The 18,454-nt window shown below is 42.9% G+C and overlaps 1 protein-coding gene across 1 annotated transcript in view; it reads left to right on the forward strand.

The window, feature by feature from the left end:
• Window positions 1-1,652: 1,652 nt before the first annotated feature.
• The window catches only part of ADAMTS19 (ADAM metallopeptidase with thrombospondin type 1 motif 19), a 252,836-nt gene continuing 236,034 nt past the window's right edge, over window positions 1,653-18,454 (forward strand). The window contains exons 1-2 of the mRNA XM_025860822.2: window positions 1,653-1,998; window positions 2,620-3,278. Of these exons, the coding sequence (XP_025716607.2) occupies window positions 1,926-1,998; window positions 2,620-3,278 (732 nt within the window). The 5' untranslated portion in view covers window positions 1,653-1,925. The remainder of the gene's footprint in view (window positions 1,999-2,619; window positions 3,279-18,454) is intronic.

Consider the following 18,454-nt stretch of genomic DNA (forward strand, 5'->3'; position numbering starts at 1 on the left):
GTCTGCCTTAATACTTGCTATATTTGTTAAAAATAACTGCCTTTGATTTCTTGCCTAGTTTTAAGTCTGTATAATTGAGTCCTATAAAAAGGAGTGTGTAGGTTTCTAAGTAACCCAGATATTTCTTGAATGTCTGGAAATCCACACCCACCCTAGTTGCCCCGGTTTTAGGGATTTTACAAGACAAGGTTTGGAGGCAAAGCACTCTTGACAAACACACCTAGAGTGTCTTCGTGTTTGTTTTTAAGCTCAGGACAACTCAAAGAAAAGTATTCTAGGACCCAGCTTATTCAAACAATGGCTTTCCTTTGAAATAAGATAGTCTGTCTCCCTTAAAGGCATAGTAGTCACCTTTGACACAAGGAACAGAAGGTAAAATAACAAAGGATGTGGGGAACCAATCTCCCAGTGCTGGAATTTTAAAAAATACTGATTTGCATTAACTCAATTTTAGGTGACTGGCCTAGTCCAGAGGATACCTATGGAAGGTTAGATCAAACCCTCTTGAGTCTGATGTGAAAGGTTTGGTGTGGCCAAGGAAGAGGTGTGCAAAAGGGAGTGGGTACCATGAAGATCTGCAACAAAGGAAGCAAGAATATTTAAGTTTGCATTTTTCCCCAAAAGACAGAAAGAACAAAGATACATTTTTAATGTACAAAAAAGGCAAAATAATCTCACCTTATCTGAGATCTTTAGCATACAATATTTAATGTCAGTCCTTTTAATCTCACCCTTGTTATGAGAGAGAGAGAGAGAGAGTGTGTGAGAGAGCAAGAGGAGGGGAGGGGGGCGGAAATTGATAGCAATGATGACCGGGAAGCCTGAAAGATAAGGTGGTATAAGGGGCTCTGAAATGTCAGGGTTCTACTGTCCTGGGAACCTTTGAAGCACACTCCATGACGAATTACATTATCTCCAGGCTTAGAAAATCCCTACAAAGATGGATAGAAAAACCAAACGTCTTTGGAAAGCGGGGCCACAGCTTTGTGCTCCAGCCTGCAGTAAGTTCTGCTTTGTGTGATGTGAGGATGGGGGGGTGGGTGGAGAGAACCAGGGGCTGGGATGGACTGGAGAGGCGCTTCTACCTGCACACACCTCAGCCGGGGGTTGGGGGTGGGAGTGGGTACTGAATAAGGATGCAAATCGGCCTCCCTAGAGTGGCCAATCAGGAGTCAGGTGAGGGAATTTGGGTCCCCACCCCAACTGGGTGTGTAAGCACGTGTGTGGTGTTCTGGGACCTTTGTCCCACAAAGTCACACGAGGCGGGCACCCCTTGCTCCATTTTTCTTGTCAGATCTGCGTGAATCTTTTCTCCTCCACACCCACCTCGCGAGTCGTGTCTCCTCATCCCGCCACAAATTCCCCCCCGCGCCTCTCAGGGTAAGAGCTTGCAGCACTCCGGCCCCGAGTCGTGTGCGGAGCTTGGCACACCGGGTTGCTGGGAACGGCCCCTGGCAGTTCCGCGCGGGTGCAGGCGGCGAGCCACGGCTGGGACACCACGGCGCTCCTGCCCGCGCGGGCCAGTCCTCCGCCTGTCCGGAGGCAGCCCTGCCCGCCTCGCGCCTGCCGGCTCGCTCCTGAACTTTGGGTCTATCCTGTGGGGCTCCGGAAACTCTCGCAACGTTCCAGAACACAGAAAATAGACTCATCACCTAATTCGCCAGGGAGCCAGAGCGCTGCGGGGCCGCGGCGCTGCCTGCCCCCGCTCCTCCCCCCCCCCACCCCCGCCCGGGCTCGAGCAGCCTCTCGGAGTCACACAGCACCCCCCCTCCCACCCCCCGGCAGACAAAGGGCCTGGGCAAACTCGCCGCCTGGCCTCCTTGCGCTCCGGGGAGGCGGCGGCGCCCGCGGTGGATCGCGCAAGGAGGCGCGCGCGGGGCAGGGAGCCGCGGCCGCGGGAGCGCGGTCCCGGAAAGAGCCTCGAGATGCGCCTTACTCACATCTGCTGCTGCTGCCTCCTTTACCAGCTGGGGGTCTTGTCGAATGGGATCGTTTCAGGTGAGTTCTGCCGAGACTTTCGGCTGGCTTTCCAACTTCCCCAGCGGAAACCGGGAACGCACGGGGAGGCAGGGCTGGTGCAGCCGGTGCGCGGTGAGCAGGACTCAGTGAGTAGCAATAAAAAGGAGCGTGCGGGTGCAGATTGAAGGGGTCATGCTCGAGCGAAATGCACTTCTCTCGACCTCATTTTAAGCATCGTGGAATTAATGAGAGCAGTAATGTATGCAAAGGTACGTTTACAGCACCTGGAGGAAAATGGGGAAGCACAGCAATTGATAGCGATGCTTTGCTCTGACGTATAACTTAAGAAAATAATTTATCTGTGTTGGAGTCTTTGCACCGGTTTTCCTTCACCAACTAAGTGCTGTCACCAAACGTTGCGGCCCCACTCCTTCACCCCTCCCCCCCCATATAATCGTACTTTTATTTTGGAAAATGCTGGGGTCTGTAATCTGATCGCAAGGCTTCAGGGGTTGCAAGAGTTTCAGGGGCTAGACGGGTGGTCTCCAACACATTAACACGAGAGCCTTGGGTCTGAACCGAGTGTGAGCCTGGGAATGCTTGTGCTACTGGAACCGCGGCACTTTACGCCCCGCACTTCTCTGTCTGCCCCGCCCGCAGGGCTGCAGTTCGCCCCCGACCGCGAGGAGTGGGAAGTCGTGTTTCCTGCACTCTGGCGCCGGGAGCCAGTGGACGCGGCCGGCGGCAGCGGGGGCAGCGCGGACCCAGGCTCGGTGCGCGGCGGAAGCGCCCGGGCGCAGGCGGCCGGCAGCTCACGCGAGGTGCGCTCCGTGGCCCCGGCGCCGCGGGTGGAACCCGCGGAGGGCCAGTCCGAGCCCCAGCCACAGCCTCGGCCGCCGTCGCCGCGGGCGGGAGAGGAGGACGAGGAGTTCGAGTCGCAGGAACTGCCGCGGGGATCCAGCGGGGCTGCCGCCCTGTCCCCGGGCGCCCCGGCCTCGTGGCAGCCGCCGCCCCCACAGCCACCCCCGTCTCCTCCCCCGGGCCAGGAAGCCGAGCCGGACGGCGACGAGGTACTGCTGCGGATCCCGGCCTTCTCCCGGGACCTGTACCTGCTGCTCCGGAGAGATGGCCGCTTCCTGGCGCCGCGCTTCGCGGTGGAACAGCGGCCGAGTCCCGGCCCCGGCCCCGGCCCCGGCCCCACGCGGGCAGCAGCCGCCCCGCGCCCTCCGGCGCCGCCCGACGCCTCCTGCTTCTACACCGGAGCGGTGCTGCGGCACCCGGGCTCGCTGGCCTCTTTCAGCACCTGTGGGGGTGGCCTGGTAAGCGCCCTTCCTTCCCCTACTCTCCACTTTCCCGCCACTCCGCCCTCTTCCCCACACACACCAGGCTGGTTTGCATGCACCTCGTCCCCTTCCAGAGTGGTCGCCCTGAACTTCACCCTAGTCTCCACTACGCAGGAAGTCTATCCGGTTTGATAGACTCCCACTGAAATCTCCAGGCCAGTCAGTGAATCTGAAGGCTAACTGGATGGATTGAGAGCCTTCTCCTTCTGTAAGGTTACACGTATCTTTTGATTACTGTATCAAACTGTCTCCTGGTAACTCTTCCCACTGGTTTTACTTCTTTCTGTATTTCAAAATAAGCCCACCACGTGGTGTCTTTTAGGAGTTTGGAAGACAACCAATCTGCTCACTGCAGAATCTCCTCTGGGTCTGCCCCCACCCCCAGTTCTGCATTTATTATCTTTTTTTTTTTTTCATGTCCTACTTCAAAGTTGTCAGAACAGTTCTCTAGGGAATTATACATTCTGACAGCTGTCTAGAATTTAAACACATGCACAGCCACACTGGACACCTGTTCGGTGTTCTGGGAGGGACAGGAGTGGAGGAGTCACTGAGAGACTGGGAGCTGTGGACTGATGAGTGACCTTAGAACCCAGTCTGACCTTAGAACCCAGTTGGTATGCAAAGGGTCATGGTTCGGTGGTTTAACTTTTTCTTTTCTGAGGTTTACATTTTACCTGGCTGTAGTTGGCTCTTCTCCTCCCCACTCCACGGTGGAAGGTGGTAGGGGTGGGAGCCTTGCTGAGAGGCCTGTTGGAACCTGAAAATTAAAATCATTTACTCTGTCTGAACAATGGAGATCATCATGGGATTTTCTGTCCTCTGCTCTGACCCAGGCTTGGGGATAATTGTTACCTCCTGTAGGTTGGCCTTTACTTTGTGGTAAAGTACACATAACATAAAATTTACCCTTTTAACCATTTTTAGGTGTACAGTTCAGAGGCATTAAGTGCCTTCATGTTATTACACAGCCATCATCATTGTGGCCTTTATTACCGGTTTAAGGCAAAACCCACAAGATATTGAAAACGCTCATGTGATTTGTGGCTTCATTTTGCTGTTCCTAATGAGCCATTGATGAAATCCATAAGGACTTGTCTGAAAGCAACCTGCTCATTTCTAGAAAAACCCAATAGTAATGGAGAGCAGAAAATATCCTCACAAAGCCACCCAAAGCCATGAAATGGAAAAAGATGGTCAAAATCCAGACAAAATGAAACTGGAAATTTTTACCTATGCCCTCCTAAGGTCTCAAAGTCCAATGATGTAAATTGCTGGACAGGGCTATATTTTACCAGATGCTCATAATGATGAATATTCAAATATGGACATTTTTAGCCATGAGTGAAAAAAGTTGGCATGGAAAAAATACACGAAAAGCTTTTAAAAATGTTTTTTGTGGAACTGATACTTGAACACTTCAGTGGGGGAAGCATTTTGTGGGGATTTCATTGTCCACTAGTTTTTGGCCAGAGATTAAATAATTACATATAGAAAGTTCCTGGTGTGGTAGAAGCAATAGGGGATAAAGCATTTCACTGTGTTGAAATGTGGGCTTTTGGTCACATTTTCCAAATGAGCTATGCTTTCTCTCCATACTTAAGGGAGCAAAGTTAGAATTATGAGTAGGTTTTTCATAGACTGAATAGGAGTTTGACATACTTCCCTGTTTATCATGTTGGACTTTTACTCACTTTTCCTATTAGCCACATATGTATATGTTCTGAACTGGGAAGTCTTTGTTATTGAGGAAATCTGATGTTGCCAGCGATACAGTATAGCAGTCAGACTCTTGAGTAAAAAGTTAGGCAGATAGCCAAGAAGAGTGGGTTTGTTACTCCAGACTCTACCATGCCAGGCCTTTTTCCCTTATGAGGGTGGATTAGGAAAGAGAGCATAATTTGTTATCTGAGCTCTGACATTGGCTTGTACTCTGACAATTGACAAGTCCCTTACCTCTCTGGGCTTCAGTTTTCACTCATTAAATGAGAGAATTGGATGATTTAATTAAAAACTGGAGGATAGAATTGAAATTCTATTAGATGTTAAATGTATCCCACATCCTGCGTTAGGCACTTACAGATTGGGAGAAGGACATCATACACAAGTGATTATGACCCAGGTATCTATGGAACAGTGAGGTGCTGAATCAGATCCTATGCCTGAGGTAAACCCAGCTTGGAAAGTTGGGGAAGGCTTCCCAAAGCAGAGTTTAACTGAAGCATGAGGAGGCTTTCCCCAGGCAGAACAAGGCTGAAGAGTGTTTTAGGTAGAGGGATGATGCTGAAGATACAAAAGTGGAGACCTATCAAGGAAATGAAAATAAGAATCTCCTGTGACTGGGCTAGAAGGTGCAATAAGGGGAAATGATCCTAAAATGTTTGGTGAGATCAGACCTCAAAAGCCTTGTCTGCTGGACTATGGGCTTTTCCTAACTGTTGATTATCATGGACCTACTTCTTGTTCTTCTGTGTTTCCAGAATTCTGTGATCCTCTCATTCTAATGTGAGGAATCATAATGACTTTCCGTGGGGGTGAATTAATTATAAATGCAACTGCTTTTCGTTTGCAGCAGTTTTTTTTTCTTCTCAGTAAGTGAAAGCTTTCTGATCTTTAGTTGCCAAAAAAGAGTAGATAACTAAGTGTACCTTCCCCTCCCCTCTCTCAGCAGCTAGTTTTGCCTTCTGGTGCCTGAACTCCTCCATACCTTTTGGATTAGTGCATATTTGAAAAGACCCAAGAGTCTCTATCAGAGGACATAGATCATCAACTACCCAGTATTGCACAGTGGTAAACATTTATAAGGTTGGCCAACTCATTCTCCAGATATCAGTCTGACTTGTGCTGTGAAAGGGAAAGTGCTAGAATAGGTATTTTGGGTCCATGGTCAGGTGCTGCCTCTTCAAAGTACTTAATCTTTCTGGATCTCATCTTTGCTATTTATAAAACACACAAATTGTATTTATATATCTAGCAGTAGATGTATGAAGTGTTCTTACTATTTCTGTTTCCACTTCTTAGTCTCTACTATTAAAGAATAATCTTCTTTGAGCCACATATTAGATCCAGTAGGCACATAAATATCCTAATACTAAGCAATTAAACATTTATTGAGCAAGTCCTCTGAGCAAGGCATTGTGCAGATATGGAGAATACAAAAAGTAGATGAAAAAGCCTTGATGTATGTTTCAGGGAGCTTCTGGCCTGCCTTGCCAGTGACAAATGGAAACAGGGATATACAGTAGCTTGAGATAGTTACAAATATAGGTATGCCCCAAGTGCTTTGATGCTACTTTCTTACTCATTTCTTTTCATTTCCACAACACTGTAAGATACCTGGTTTTGAGTTGACACTCAATAAAAATCACTGAACAAAATACAGCATATACAGAACTTTATTATGTTTTAAATAACAATCTCTAAAACTTAAAATACAAAAAAGCAACAAATTAAATATTATGAAAGAGTGCAACAATTATGTTGGCTCAAAACAAACGCATTAGTTTTGTTTTTTTTTTAAAGCACATGTAAACAGGATAAACTAGATCATGATACACCTTGCCTGTGGTTCCCTCTAAGTGGACTGTTGAAATGGTCATCATTAATATTTGGATTACTCTTCCAGGATGATAAAGAGTGACTACTAAAACTTTATACCCTTAATTTGTAAGTTTTATACAGTAGTCATTTTGACTAGCTCTTTATACAGAATCCGCAGCCTTGTGTAAATTCAGTTTCTTTTTTCCTTTTTTTTTTTTTTTTGGCAGTTTACTCCTTTTACTTTTTGCATCACTACATTCGATGCCACAGCCAGTTTTGAACAGTTAAATATTTTAAGGTATCCATTCCAGACAAGGCACTTTCTCAAGTACCACTACTAAAGCAGGAGGGGAGTGTCCTGGCAGAGTTGGGGGAAGGATCGTGTACTAGCAGAGCTGGGAAGAAGTGGCATGAGCATCCAAACGAAAAAAAGTAAAGACTGCAGACTAACCTCACTCATCTACCTTCTTGGTTCAAGCCAAATCTTAGGAGCCACAGAAAAGATCTTCTAAGTAAATCTAAAGCAATATTATAAAAGAATGCCATTTGTACCTCAGACATGTTGAATATCTCCTTAAAGACTGAAAACAGTTTGGACTGGATTAATGGAGAACATGGAGACATTAGGAAACCTCCATGAACTGGGAGGGGATTCACCAGAAGTGCAGGGAGCAGAGGTGGCATTGGCTTTTTTTCATGTCCAATTATGACCACAGTGGAAGCCACATGTGCATGCCTAGGCAAGAACAGAAAGGATAAAAGCTTTCCCAGACGTGTTGGTGATACCAGAGGACACAGCGTCTCCCTTCTAAAAAGATGATCTATTGGCTCCCTGCACCCAGAAGAAGGGCCCACCTGTTTCACCAAATAACCCGAGGAGTCACAACAGATAGGTGAGCAGGGAAACCAAAAAGATATGAGCTGACACCCAAGAATATCATACTTTTAAGAAAACGAACCATATAAAGGAGAGTCCTCAGGCTCTGGCTTGTTAGTATATGGAGGAACAAAATTAATAGAATAGATGGATACTTCAACAGAAGTATAAGAGTGGATATATATTCTTGGAAAAAATAAAAAAAAATACAGCAACAGCTGCTGTCCAGAAAAAAAAAAAGATGAGATACAATGTATCTAAAAATAAGTGGTCATTAGAATTAAAAACTCCATCAAAGAACTGACAGGTAAATTTCTGACCTAGAAGATCAGGCCCAGAAATTCTCCCAGAACATAATATAAAAGACAAATGCGTCCACAGTATGAAAGAAAAGTTGTGAGCCATGAATCCTAGATCTAGATGGTTCAAATTTATCTAATAGCGGTTAACTTTAAAAATAAGTGAGAGGATAGAATTTTGTGTGTGTGAGTGTAGTGTAATTTATTTGACCAATGTCCTCTTCTAATTTTTCACTTTTATAACTCCATGATAAACACCTTATACAGTAAACGTTCAACATATATATGATTATTTACCTCCGCCCATTTATAAAGGATAGAATTTTTAAAATGCATGCAATGTACCCTAAAGATTTGAATCTAATTTAAATCACGTGTGTGTGTGTGTGTGTGTGTGTGTGTGTGTGTGTGTATTTATTTATTTATCAGCCAAGCTTTGGATGTGAGGTCGTACAGGTGAGCCTCACCCAGCAGGCATACAAACTAATTTCCAATATAGATTTCTGTATTTGGAGGAAAAACTGAAGACAAACTTAATATAACTTATGTGTAGAATCCTGGACTTTTAAAACTTTCAAATCTTTTATGCTTGTTTCATCCCAAATAAAATTGGAGCAGTTTTCGTTTAGCAACTTACCTTTCTCAAGTTTTTCCAAATTTTTCAAGGAAACAAAGACAGTTTTGCACTTGTATTTTGCTGTTTAATATTTAGTGTCTGATTAAATTACATGATTACAGAATGTGGTACCTTTGTGTGTTCAAGCAAATTCAGCTGATTCTTGGTCAACATACAGGCTGGTTGGTGGAGATAATTTCAAGTAGCAAGACAAGGGAGGAATCTATGAACTATGTGCATTCTGCATATTGTATGCCTCAGTGATCGTATTTTCTAGATGGTGTGGAGAGTGTTATTTAACTCAGTGATTCGAGTTGATTTGGCTGATATAACTAATATAGGTTAGATAGAGGTTAACACAGCTTTTTTTTTGGTATCATACTCTCATTTCCAGAGATAAAGGAAGACGCACACCTTCAGATCGAAGGATGAATCACCAAGCTCACGGTGGTATTAGTAGAGACCCATGCCTAGACACATTGTGGTAGAATATTAGAAAATCAAAGAGAAAGAGAAAATTCTACAGGTTTAATAAGGGAATGATTATCTCTAATGGAATGCTAGAGGATCATGAGTTGATAGTTTTATAGTTCTGAGGAAATGTGATTTGGAATCCAGGACTCAGACCAGCTAACATTCTTTTTTTTTCAAGTTTTTATTGAAATTCGAGTCAGTTAACATACAGTGCATTATTTGTTTCAACCCTAAACCAACTGAATATTCTACATGAATATTCAATTCATGTAGAATTTAGTGATCCATCACTTACATACAACACCCAATGGTCATCACAACTTTCTACCCATGTGACCTCTTTAACCTGTCTCTGCCCCCCAGCAACCCTCAGTTTGTTCTCTATAGTTAAGAGCCAAACTACCATGCAAACCTAAAGAAAAAATAATATCATTTTCAAAATTATAAGGACTCAAACTTTACCGAACAGAACCTCCAAAAAGGTATGCAATGAAAAGTCTTCCTCCAACCCCTTTCTTCCAGTTATTGCTATATTCCTTCCTAGATGTACCTAGGGTTATTAGTTTCTAGTGTGTGGTCTACAAGCAGTTGATAAATAAATACGTGTATATAAATTTATAGTTTTTAAGCCTACATTATTTATACACATACACACATGCATGCACGTGTGAGATTACCACATATCAGTACAGAGATTCTTCTTTCTTTTTTTAAATTTTTTATTGTTATGTTAATCACCATACATTACATCATTAGTTTTGGATGTAGTGTTCCATGATTCATTGTTTGCATATAACACCCAGTGCTCCACGCAGAACGTGCCCTCTTTAATACCCATCACCAGGCTAACACATCCCCCCACCCCCCTCCCTCTAGAACCCTCAGTTTGTTTTTCAGAGTCCATTGTCTCTCATGGTTCGTCTCCCCCTCCAATATCCCCCCCTTCATTCTTCCCCTCCTGTTATCTTCTTCTTTTTCTTTTTTTTTTTTAACATATATTGTATTATTTGTTTCAGAGGTACAGATCTGTGATTCAACAGTCTTGCACAATTCACTGCACTCACCATAGCACATACCCTCCCCAATGTCTATCACCCAGCCACCCCCTCCCTCCCACCCCCCACCACTCCAGCATCCCTCAGTTTGTTTCCTGAGATTAAGAATTCCTCATATCAGTGAGGTCATATGATACATGTCTTTTCTAATGGACTTATTTCGCTCAGCATAACAACCTCCAGTTCCATCCACGTCCTCGCAAATGGCAAGATCACATTCCTTTTGATGACTGCATGATATTCCTTTGTATATATACACCACATCTTTATCCATTCATCTGTCAGTGGACATCTTGGCTCTTTCCACAGTTTGGCTATTGTGGACATTGCTGCTATAAACATCGGGGTGCATGTACCCTTTCAGCTCCCTACATTTGTATCTTTGGGGTAAATACCCAGTAGTGCAATTGCTGGATCGTATGGAAGCTCTATTTTCAACTGTTTCAGGAACCTCCATACTGTTTTCCAGAGTGGCTGCACCAGCTTGCATTCCCACCAACAGTGTAGGACGGTTCCTCTCTCTCCACATCCCCGCCAACATCTGTCGTTTCCTGACTTGTTAGTTTTAGCCATTCTGACTGGTGTGAGGTGATATCTCATTGAGGTTTTGATTTGGATTTCCCTGATGCCGAGTGATGTTGAGCACTTTTTCATGTGTCTGTTGGCCATTTGGATGTCTTCTTTGGAAAAATGTCTGTTCATGTCTTCTGCCCATTTCTTGATTGGGTCATTTGTTCTTTGGGTGTTGAGTTTAAGAAGTTCTTTATAGATTTTGGATACTAGCCCTTTATCTGATATGTCATTTGCAAATATCTTCTCCCATGCTGTGGATTGTCTTTTGATTTTGTGGACTGTTTCTTTTGCTGTGCAAAAGCTTTTTATCTTGATGAGGTCCCAATAGTTCATTTTTGCCCTTGCTTCCCTTGCCTTTGGTGGTGTGTCCAGAAAGAAGTTGCTGCGCCTGAGGTCAAATAGGTTGCTGCCTGTGTTCTCCCATAGGATTTTGATGGACTCCTGTCTCACACTTAGGTCTTTCAACCATTTTGAGTCTAGTTTTATGTGTGGTGTAAGGAAATGGTCCAGTTTCATTCTTCTGCATGTGTCTGTCCAATTTTCCCAGCACCATTTGTTGAAGAGACTGTCTTTTTTCCATTGGACATTCTTTCCTGCTTTGTCAAAGATTAGTTGACCGTAGAGTTGAGGGTCCATTTCTGGGCTCTCTGTTCTGTTCCATTGATGTATGTGTCTGTTTTGTGCCAGTACCATACTGTCTTGATGATTACAGCTTTGTAATAGAGCTGGAAGCACGGAATTGTGATGCCGCCAGCTTTGCTTTTCTTTTTCAACATTCCTCTGGCTATTTGGGGTCTTTTCTGGTTCCATACAAATTTTAGGATTATTTGTTCCATTTCTTTGAAAAAAGTGGATGGTATTTTGATGGGGATTGCATTGAATGTGTAGATTGCTCTAGGTAGCATTGACATCTTCACAATATTTGTTCTTCCAATCCATGAGCATGGAAATTTATACCATTTCTTTGTGTCTTCCTCAATTTGTTTCATGAGTATTTTGTACTTTTCTGAGTACAGATCCTTTGCCTCTTTGGTTAGGTTTATTCCTAGGTATCTTATGGTTTTGGGTGCAATCGAAAATGGGATCGACTCCTTAATTTGTCTCTCTTCTGTCTTGTTGTGGTGTATAGGAATGCCACTGATTTCTGTGCATTGATTTTATATTCTGCCACTTTACTGAATTCCTGTATGAGTTCTAGCAGTTTTTGGGGTAGAGTCTTTTGGGTTTTCCACATAAAGTATCATATCATCTGCAAAGAGTGAGAGTTTGACTTCCTCTTTGCCGATTTGGATGCCTTTGATTTCTTTTTGTTGTCTGACTGCTGTGGCTAGGAATTCTAGTACTATGTTGAATAGCAGTGGTGATAGTGGACATCCCTGCCGTGTTCCCGACCTTAGGGGGAAACCTCTCAGTTTTTCCCCATTGAGAATGATATTCGCTCTGGGTTTTTCATAGATGGCTTTTAAGATATTGAGGTATGTACCCTCTATCCCTATACTCTGAAGAGTTTTGATTAAGAAAGGATGCTGTACTTTGTCAAATGCTTTTTCTGCATTTATTGAGAGGATCATATGGTTCTTGTTCTTTCTTTTATTAATATATTGTATCACATCGATTAATTTGTGGATGTTGAACCAACCTTGCAGCCCAGAGATAAATACCACTTGGTTGTGGTGAATAATCCTTTTAGTGTACTGTTGGATCCTATTGGCTAGTATTTTGGTGAGAATTTTTGCATCCATGTTCACCAAGGATATTGGTCTATAATTCTCCTTTTTGATGGGGTCTTTGTCTGCTTTGGGGATCCAGGTAATGGTGGCCTCATAAAACGAGTTTGGAGGTTTTTCTTCCATTTCTTTTTTCTGGAACAGTTTCAGAAGAAGAGGTATTAATTCCTCTTTAAATGTTTGGTAGAACTCCCCTGGGAAGCCATCTGGCCCTGGGCTTGTGTTTGTTGGGAGACTTTTGATGACTGCTTCAATTTCCTTAGTGGTTATAGGTCTGTTCAGGTTTTCTATTTCTTCCTGGTTCAGTTTTGGTAGTTGATACATATCTAGGAATGCATCCATTTCTTCCAGATTTCTGATTCGCTGGCATAGAGTTGCTCATATGTTCTTATAATTGTTTGTATTTCTTTGGTGTTGGTTGTGATCTCTCCTCTTTCATTCATGATTTTGTTGATTTGGGTCATTTCTCTTTTCTTTTTGATAAGTCTGGCCAAGGGTTTATCAATCTTGTTAATTCTTTCAAAGAACCAGCTCCTCGTTTCGTTGATCTGTTCTACTGTTCTTTTGGTTTCTATTTCATTGATTTCTGCTCTGATCTTTATTATTTCTCTTCTCCTGCTGGGTTTAGGCTTTATTTGCTGTTCCTTCTCCAGCTCCTTTAGGTGTAGGGTTAGATTGTGTTTTTGAGACCCATCTTGTTTCTTGAGAAAGGCTTGTATTGCTATATACTTTCCTCTTAGGACTGCCTTTGCTGTATCCCAAAGATTTTGAACAGTTGTGTTTCCATTTTCATTGGTTTCCATGAATTTTTTTACTTCTTTAATTTCCTGGTTGACCCATTCATTCTTTAGTAGAATGCTTTTTAGCCTCCATGTATTTGAGTTCTTTCCGACTTTCCTCTTGTGATTGAGTTCTAGTTTCAAAGCATTGTGGTCTGAAAATTGCAGGGAATGATCCCAATCTTTTGGTACCGGTTGAGACCTGATTTGTGACCTAGGATGTGATCTATTCTGGAGAATGTTTCACGGGCACTTGAGAAGAATGTGTATTCTGTTGCTTTGGGATGGAATGTTGTGAATATTATCTATGCAGTCCATTTGGTCCAGTGTGTCATTTAAAGTCTTTTTTTCCTTGTTGATATTTTGCTTAGATGATCTGTCCATTTCAGTGAGGGGAGAGTTAAAGTCCCCCACTATTATTGTATTATTGTCAATGTGTTTCTTTGCTTTTGTTATTAATTGGCTTATATAATTGGCTGCTCCCATGTTAGGGGTGTAGATATTTACAATTGCTAGATCTTCTTGTTGGGTAGACCCTTTAAATAGGATATAGTGTCCTTCCTCATCTCTTATTACCATCTTTGGTTTAAAATCTAATTTGTCTGATATAAGGATTGCCACTCCAGCTTTCTTTTGGTGTCCATTAGCATGGTAAATGGTTTTCCACCCCCTCACTTTCAATCTGGAGGTGTCTTTGGGTCTAAAATGAGTCTCTTGCAGACAGCATATTGATGGGTCTTGTTTTTTAATCCAATCTGATAGCCTGTGTCTTTTGATTGGGGCATTTAGCCCATTTTCATTCAGGGTAACTATTGAAAGATATGAATTTAGTGCCATTGTATTGCCTGTAAGGTGACTGTGACTGTATATTGTCTGTGTTCCTTTCTGGTCTATGTTGCTTTTAGGCTCTCTCTTTGCTTAGATGACACCTTTCAGTATTTCTTGTAGGGCTGGTTTCGTGTTTGCAAATTCCTTTAGTTTTTTTGTCCTGGAAGCTTTTTATCTCTCCTTCTATTTTCTTTTCCTTTCTTTTCTTTTCTTTTTAAAGATTTTATTTATTTATTTGAGAAAGAGAGAATGAGAGACAGAGAGCTTGAGAGGGAAGAGTGTCAGATGGAGAAGCAGACTCCCCGCCTAGCAGGGAGCCCGATGTGGGACTCAATCCCAGGACTCCAGAATCATGACCTGAGCTGAAGGCAGTCGCCCAACTAACTGAGCCACCCAGGCGCCCTCCTTCTATTTTCAATGACAGCCTAGCTGGATATAGTATTCCTGGCTGCATATTTTTCTCATTTAGTGCTCTGAATATATCATGCCAGTACTTTCTGGCCCGCCAGGTCTCTGTGGACAGGTCTGTTGCCATTCTAATGTTTCTACCATTGTAGGTTACATATCTCTTCTCCTGAGCTGCTGTCAGGATTTTCTCTTTGTGTCTGAGACTCGTAAGTTTTACTATTAGATGTCGGGGTGTTGACCTATTTTTATTGATTTTTGAGAGGGGTTCTCTGTGTCTCCTGTATTTTAATACCTGTTTCCTTTCCCAAATTAGGGAAGTTTTCTGCTATAATTTGCTCCAATATACCACCTGCCCCTCTCTTTCTTCTTCTTCTGGGATCCCAATTATTCTAATGTTGTTTCGTCTTATGGTATCGCTTATCTCTTGAATTCTGCCCTCGTGATCCAGCAGTTGTTTATCTCTCTTTTTCTCACTTCTTTATTTTCCATTATTTGGTCTTCTATATCACTAATTCTCTCTTCTGCCTCATTTATCCTAGCAGTTAGAGCCTCCATTTTTGATTGCACTTCATTAATAGCCTTTATGATTTCGACATTGTTAGATTTTAGTTCTTTTATTTCTCCAGGAAGGGTTTCTCTAATAACTTCCATGCTTTTTTCAAGCCCTGCTAGTATCTTTAAAATCATCATTCTGAACTCTAGTTCTGACATCGTACTAATGTGTGTATTGAGTAGGTCCCTGGCAGTCGGTACTGCCTCTTGTTCTTTTTGTTGAGATGATTTTTTCAGTCTTGTCATTTTGTCCAGAGGAGAACAGTTGAATGAGAGAACAAAATGGTAACAGGGTAACAATCCCCCAGAAAATATACTCTAAACAAATCAGAAAAGCCCTGAAACCAGGGGGAAAGAAAGGGAAAGAAAGAAAAAAAGAAAAAGGAAAAAAAAAAAGAAAAAGATAAAAACAAACAAAAACAGAACAAAACAAAAAAAAACAGAATATGATCAGATATGATCAGGCTGGTGCATAGATCAGTGCCACACTCTAGATTTTGGGTGTATTTTGGTCTGTTAGAAGAAAGTGCCTCCTGAAATTTTGAAGAGAGAAAAACATATATGTACAAAAATAAGGGTTAATGTGATGAAGGGATGGAATATGACTGTAAAGATGAAATGTATAAAAGATTTTATAAAAGGAATTGATAAGAAGTTGGTTGAAAAAAGAAAGAAGAGGATTTAAAAAAAAAGAGGAAAAAAGGGAGAGAATGTGATCAGGTAGGAGACTAGGACAAAGCCATACACTAGAGATTTAGGGTATATTTTGATCTCAAAATTTTAGAGAGAACAACTTATATATATATGCCTAAAATAAGGGTAACTACTATGCAGGGATAGAATATGACTCTAAGAATGAAAAATAAAAAATGTTTTTTAAAAAAGGGATTGATAGAATTTTGGTTGAAAAAGGGAAAAAGAAAAATTAAAAAAAAATACAGTTTAAAAGAAATTAACTTTGAAAGACTAAAGAATCATGGTAAAAAAGCCATGGATTCTATGTGCAGTATTCCCCTAGTGCTGGAGTTCTCCCGTTCTCGTTGATCGGTAAACTTGGTCTTGGCTGGCTGTTCTTGCTGATCTTCTGGGGGAGGGGCCTGTTGCCATGGTTCCCAAAGGTCTTTGCGGGAGGCGGAATTGCCCCACCCTTGTCAGTCCAGGCTAAGCAAGCTGCTCGGGTTTGCTCTCAGGAGCGTCTGTTCCCTGCAAGCTCTCGGTACAGCTTTGGAGGACGAGAGTGAAAATGGTGGCCTCCCAATCTCCACCCCGAAGGAGCCGAGAACTCGGGGCCCCACTCCTCGGTGGGGCCCCAGAGAAAAGCAGTCAATCACTCCCGTTCCTGGTCTCCAGCTGCACTCCGTGGTCACGGGCCTGTGACCGAACGTTTCTGTCTCTGGCACCCGACCCCGTGTGGAGTCTCCAAACCCAGCAGATCCCTGCGGTGCGCTCCCGCACCGCTCCTCCCGGGGGAGGAAGGGAGTCTCCCCGGCTCTGCCGCTTGTTGGGTCCCTGCTGGAGGAGCAGTGGCCCGACTGGGCCGCGGATCACGGTGTATGGCCACCCCGAGCTGAGAGCCTGCGCCTTGGCTCCGTCTCTGCAGCCGGCTTCCCCGCTCTGATCCCTGGGAGCTCTGCCGCACTCAGGCACCCCCGGTCTTTCTGTGACCCCGAGGGTCCTGAGTCCACGCTGTCCCGCGAAGTTTCCACCCCCCCGTTTAGCCACTGGAGTGACGTCCCTCAGCGGAGCCGTCTTCTGAAAGTTCCGATTTTGTGCTCCGCGGCTCTAGCACTTGCCAGAAGCGGCCGACGGAGGCCCCCTCCCCCGCCGTCTATCCTCCCGAATTATCACCTCAGATGCACTTCTGCTCAGGTCCTGCCTTCCAGAAAGTGGTCACTTTTCTGTTCAGAGAGTTGTTGCTATTCTTTTCTTCGATCTCCTGTTGAGTTCGTAGGTGTTCAGAATGATTTGATCCCTATCCAGCTGAATTCCTGGGACCAAATGAAATCCAGGTCTCCTACTCCTCTGCCATCTTGCTCCTCTCCCTCTTTCTTTTGTTTGATAGTTCCCTTTTATCTGATTGCAAGTGTGTTCCATCATCTACTTAATCAGTTCGGTGTTGACATAATTTGATCAATTCTAATATTTTCCTATTATGAACAGTGCTAAATTAAATAGGATTCTGTAGATATGCCATTTTGCCTAAATCTTTGTCAAAGGGCACGTTGTATTGGTAATTTGGGGTGATGGTGCCTGACTGTACCCCACAGTGGTGGTACCACTCTGTACTCTTCAGGCAATCAGAGTATGAGAGTATGTCTTTCCTCCATGCGTTTACCAGTATGGATGGTGTTAAAGACATTGACGTTTGTGAAATCTAATAGGCAAAAAAAATGTTACTTCAGTGTAGTTTTATTTATTTATTTATTTAAAGATTTTATTTATTTATTCATGAGAGACAGAGGGGTGGGGGGGAGAGAGAGAAGCAGAGGGAGAAGCAGGCTCCCAAGGAGCAGGGAGCCCGATGCGGGACTCTATCCCAGAACCCTGGGATCATGACCTGAGCTGAAGGCAGATGCTTAACCATCTAAGCCACCCAGGCGCCTTCAGTGTAGTTTTAATGGACATTTTTCAGGTATTTTTTGTGAGACTGAGCATCTTTTCATATTTTTATTCTTACCTGCTTTCCTGTAAATGTACTGTTCATGTCTTGTACTCATTTTCTGTTAGATTTTTAGTCTTTTTCATTTCTATTCCAGAGCTCTTTTTGTATTAGTGTTTTAAAAAGGTAAATGTTAATAACAAAATAATACATGCTGAGTGTAGAAAGTTTAGAAAATATATAAAATAAGTCATCTGTAAACTTACCATCCATAGATAGTCACTTTTTAGTGTTTATGCTGAAAAGGAAATATAAGTATCAAATAAACACAATTGTTTTCAAATTTATTGGTAAGCTAGTAAAAGCACATTTTCTCAAACATCATTTCTGGTTCATTAGGTTGGCACAAATTATGCCAATTGATAATATCCATGCTTGGGGAACACTTAATCTTACACATTGTATGAGAGCAAATTGGTTGAGGCTTTTGTATTGTATGTACTTAAATTTTAAATGCTTATTCTTGTTTTCAGGAATATTCATATGTGTGCAAAAGATTTATATATAAGCCTATTCATTGCAATGTTGTTTTCAAGGGCAGAACATTGTAAGTATTCATCATTAGTGGGCTACTTACATATATAGAGTGCTGAATGCCCAGAGAACAAAAAGATAAAAGAAGTAATTCCTTGCTTCATTGCATTTATGGTCTTCAAGGAACTGCTCCTTTGCTTCAGCTTCTTGTCCTCCATGTGTCCATCACAATTCTCTGATTTAGTAAGTGTTCAGTATCTCTATCACCTTAAAGAGTGCATCTGTTTAAGG

This window comes from Callorhinus ursinus, unplaced genomic scaffold, assembly GCF_003265705.2.
Source record: "Callorhinus ursinus isolate GAN/ISIS: 27379988/994484 unplaced genomic scaffold, GSC_fseal_2.0 scaffold30, whole genome shotgun sequence".
In the NCBI taxonomy this organism is placed as follows: domain Eukaryota; kingdom Metazoa; phylum Chordata; class Mammalia; order Carnivora; family Otariidae; genus Callorhinus; species Callorhinus ursinus.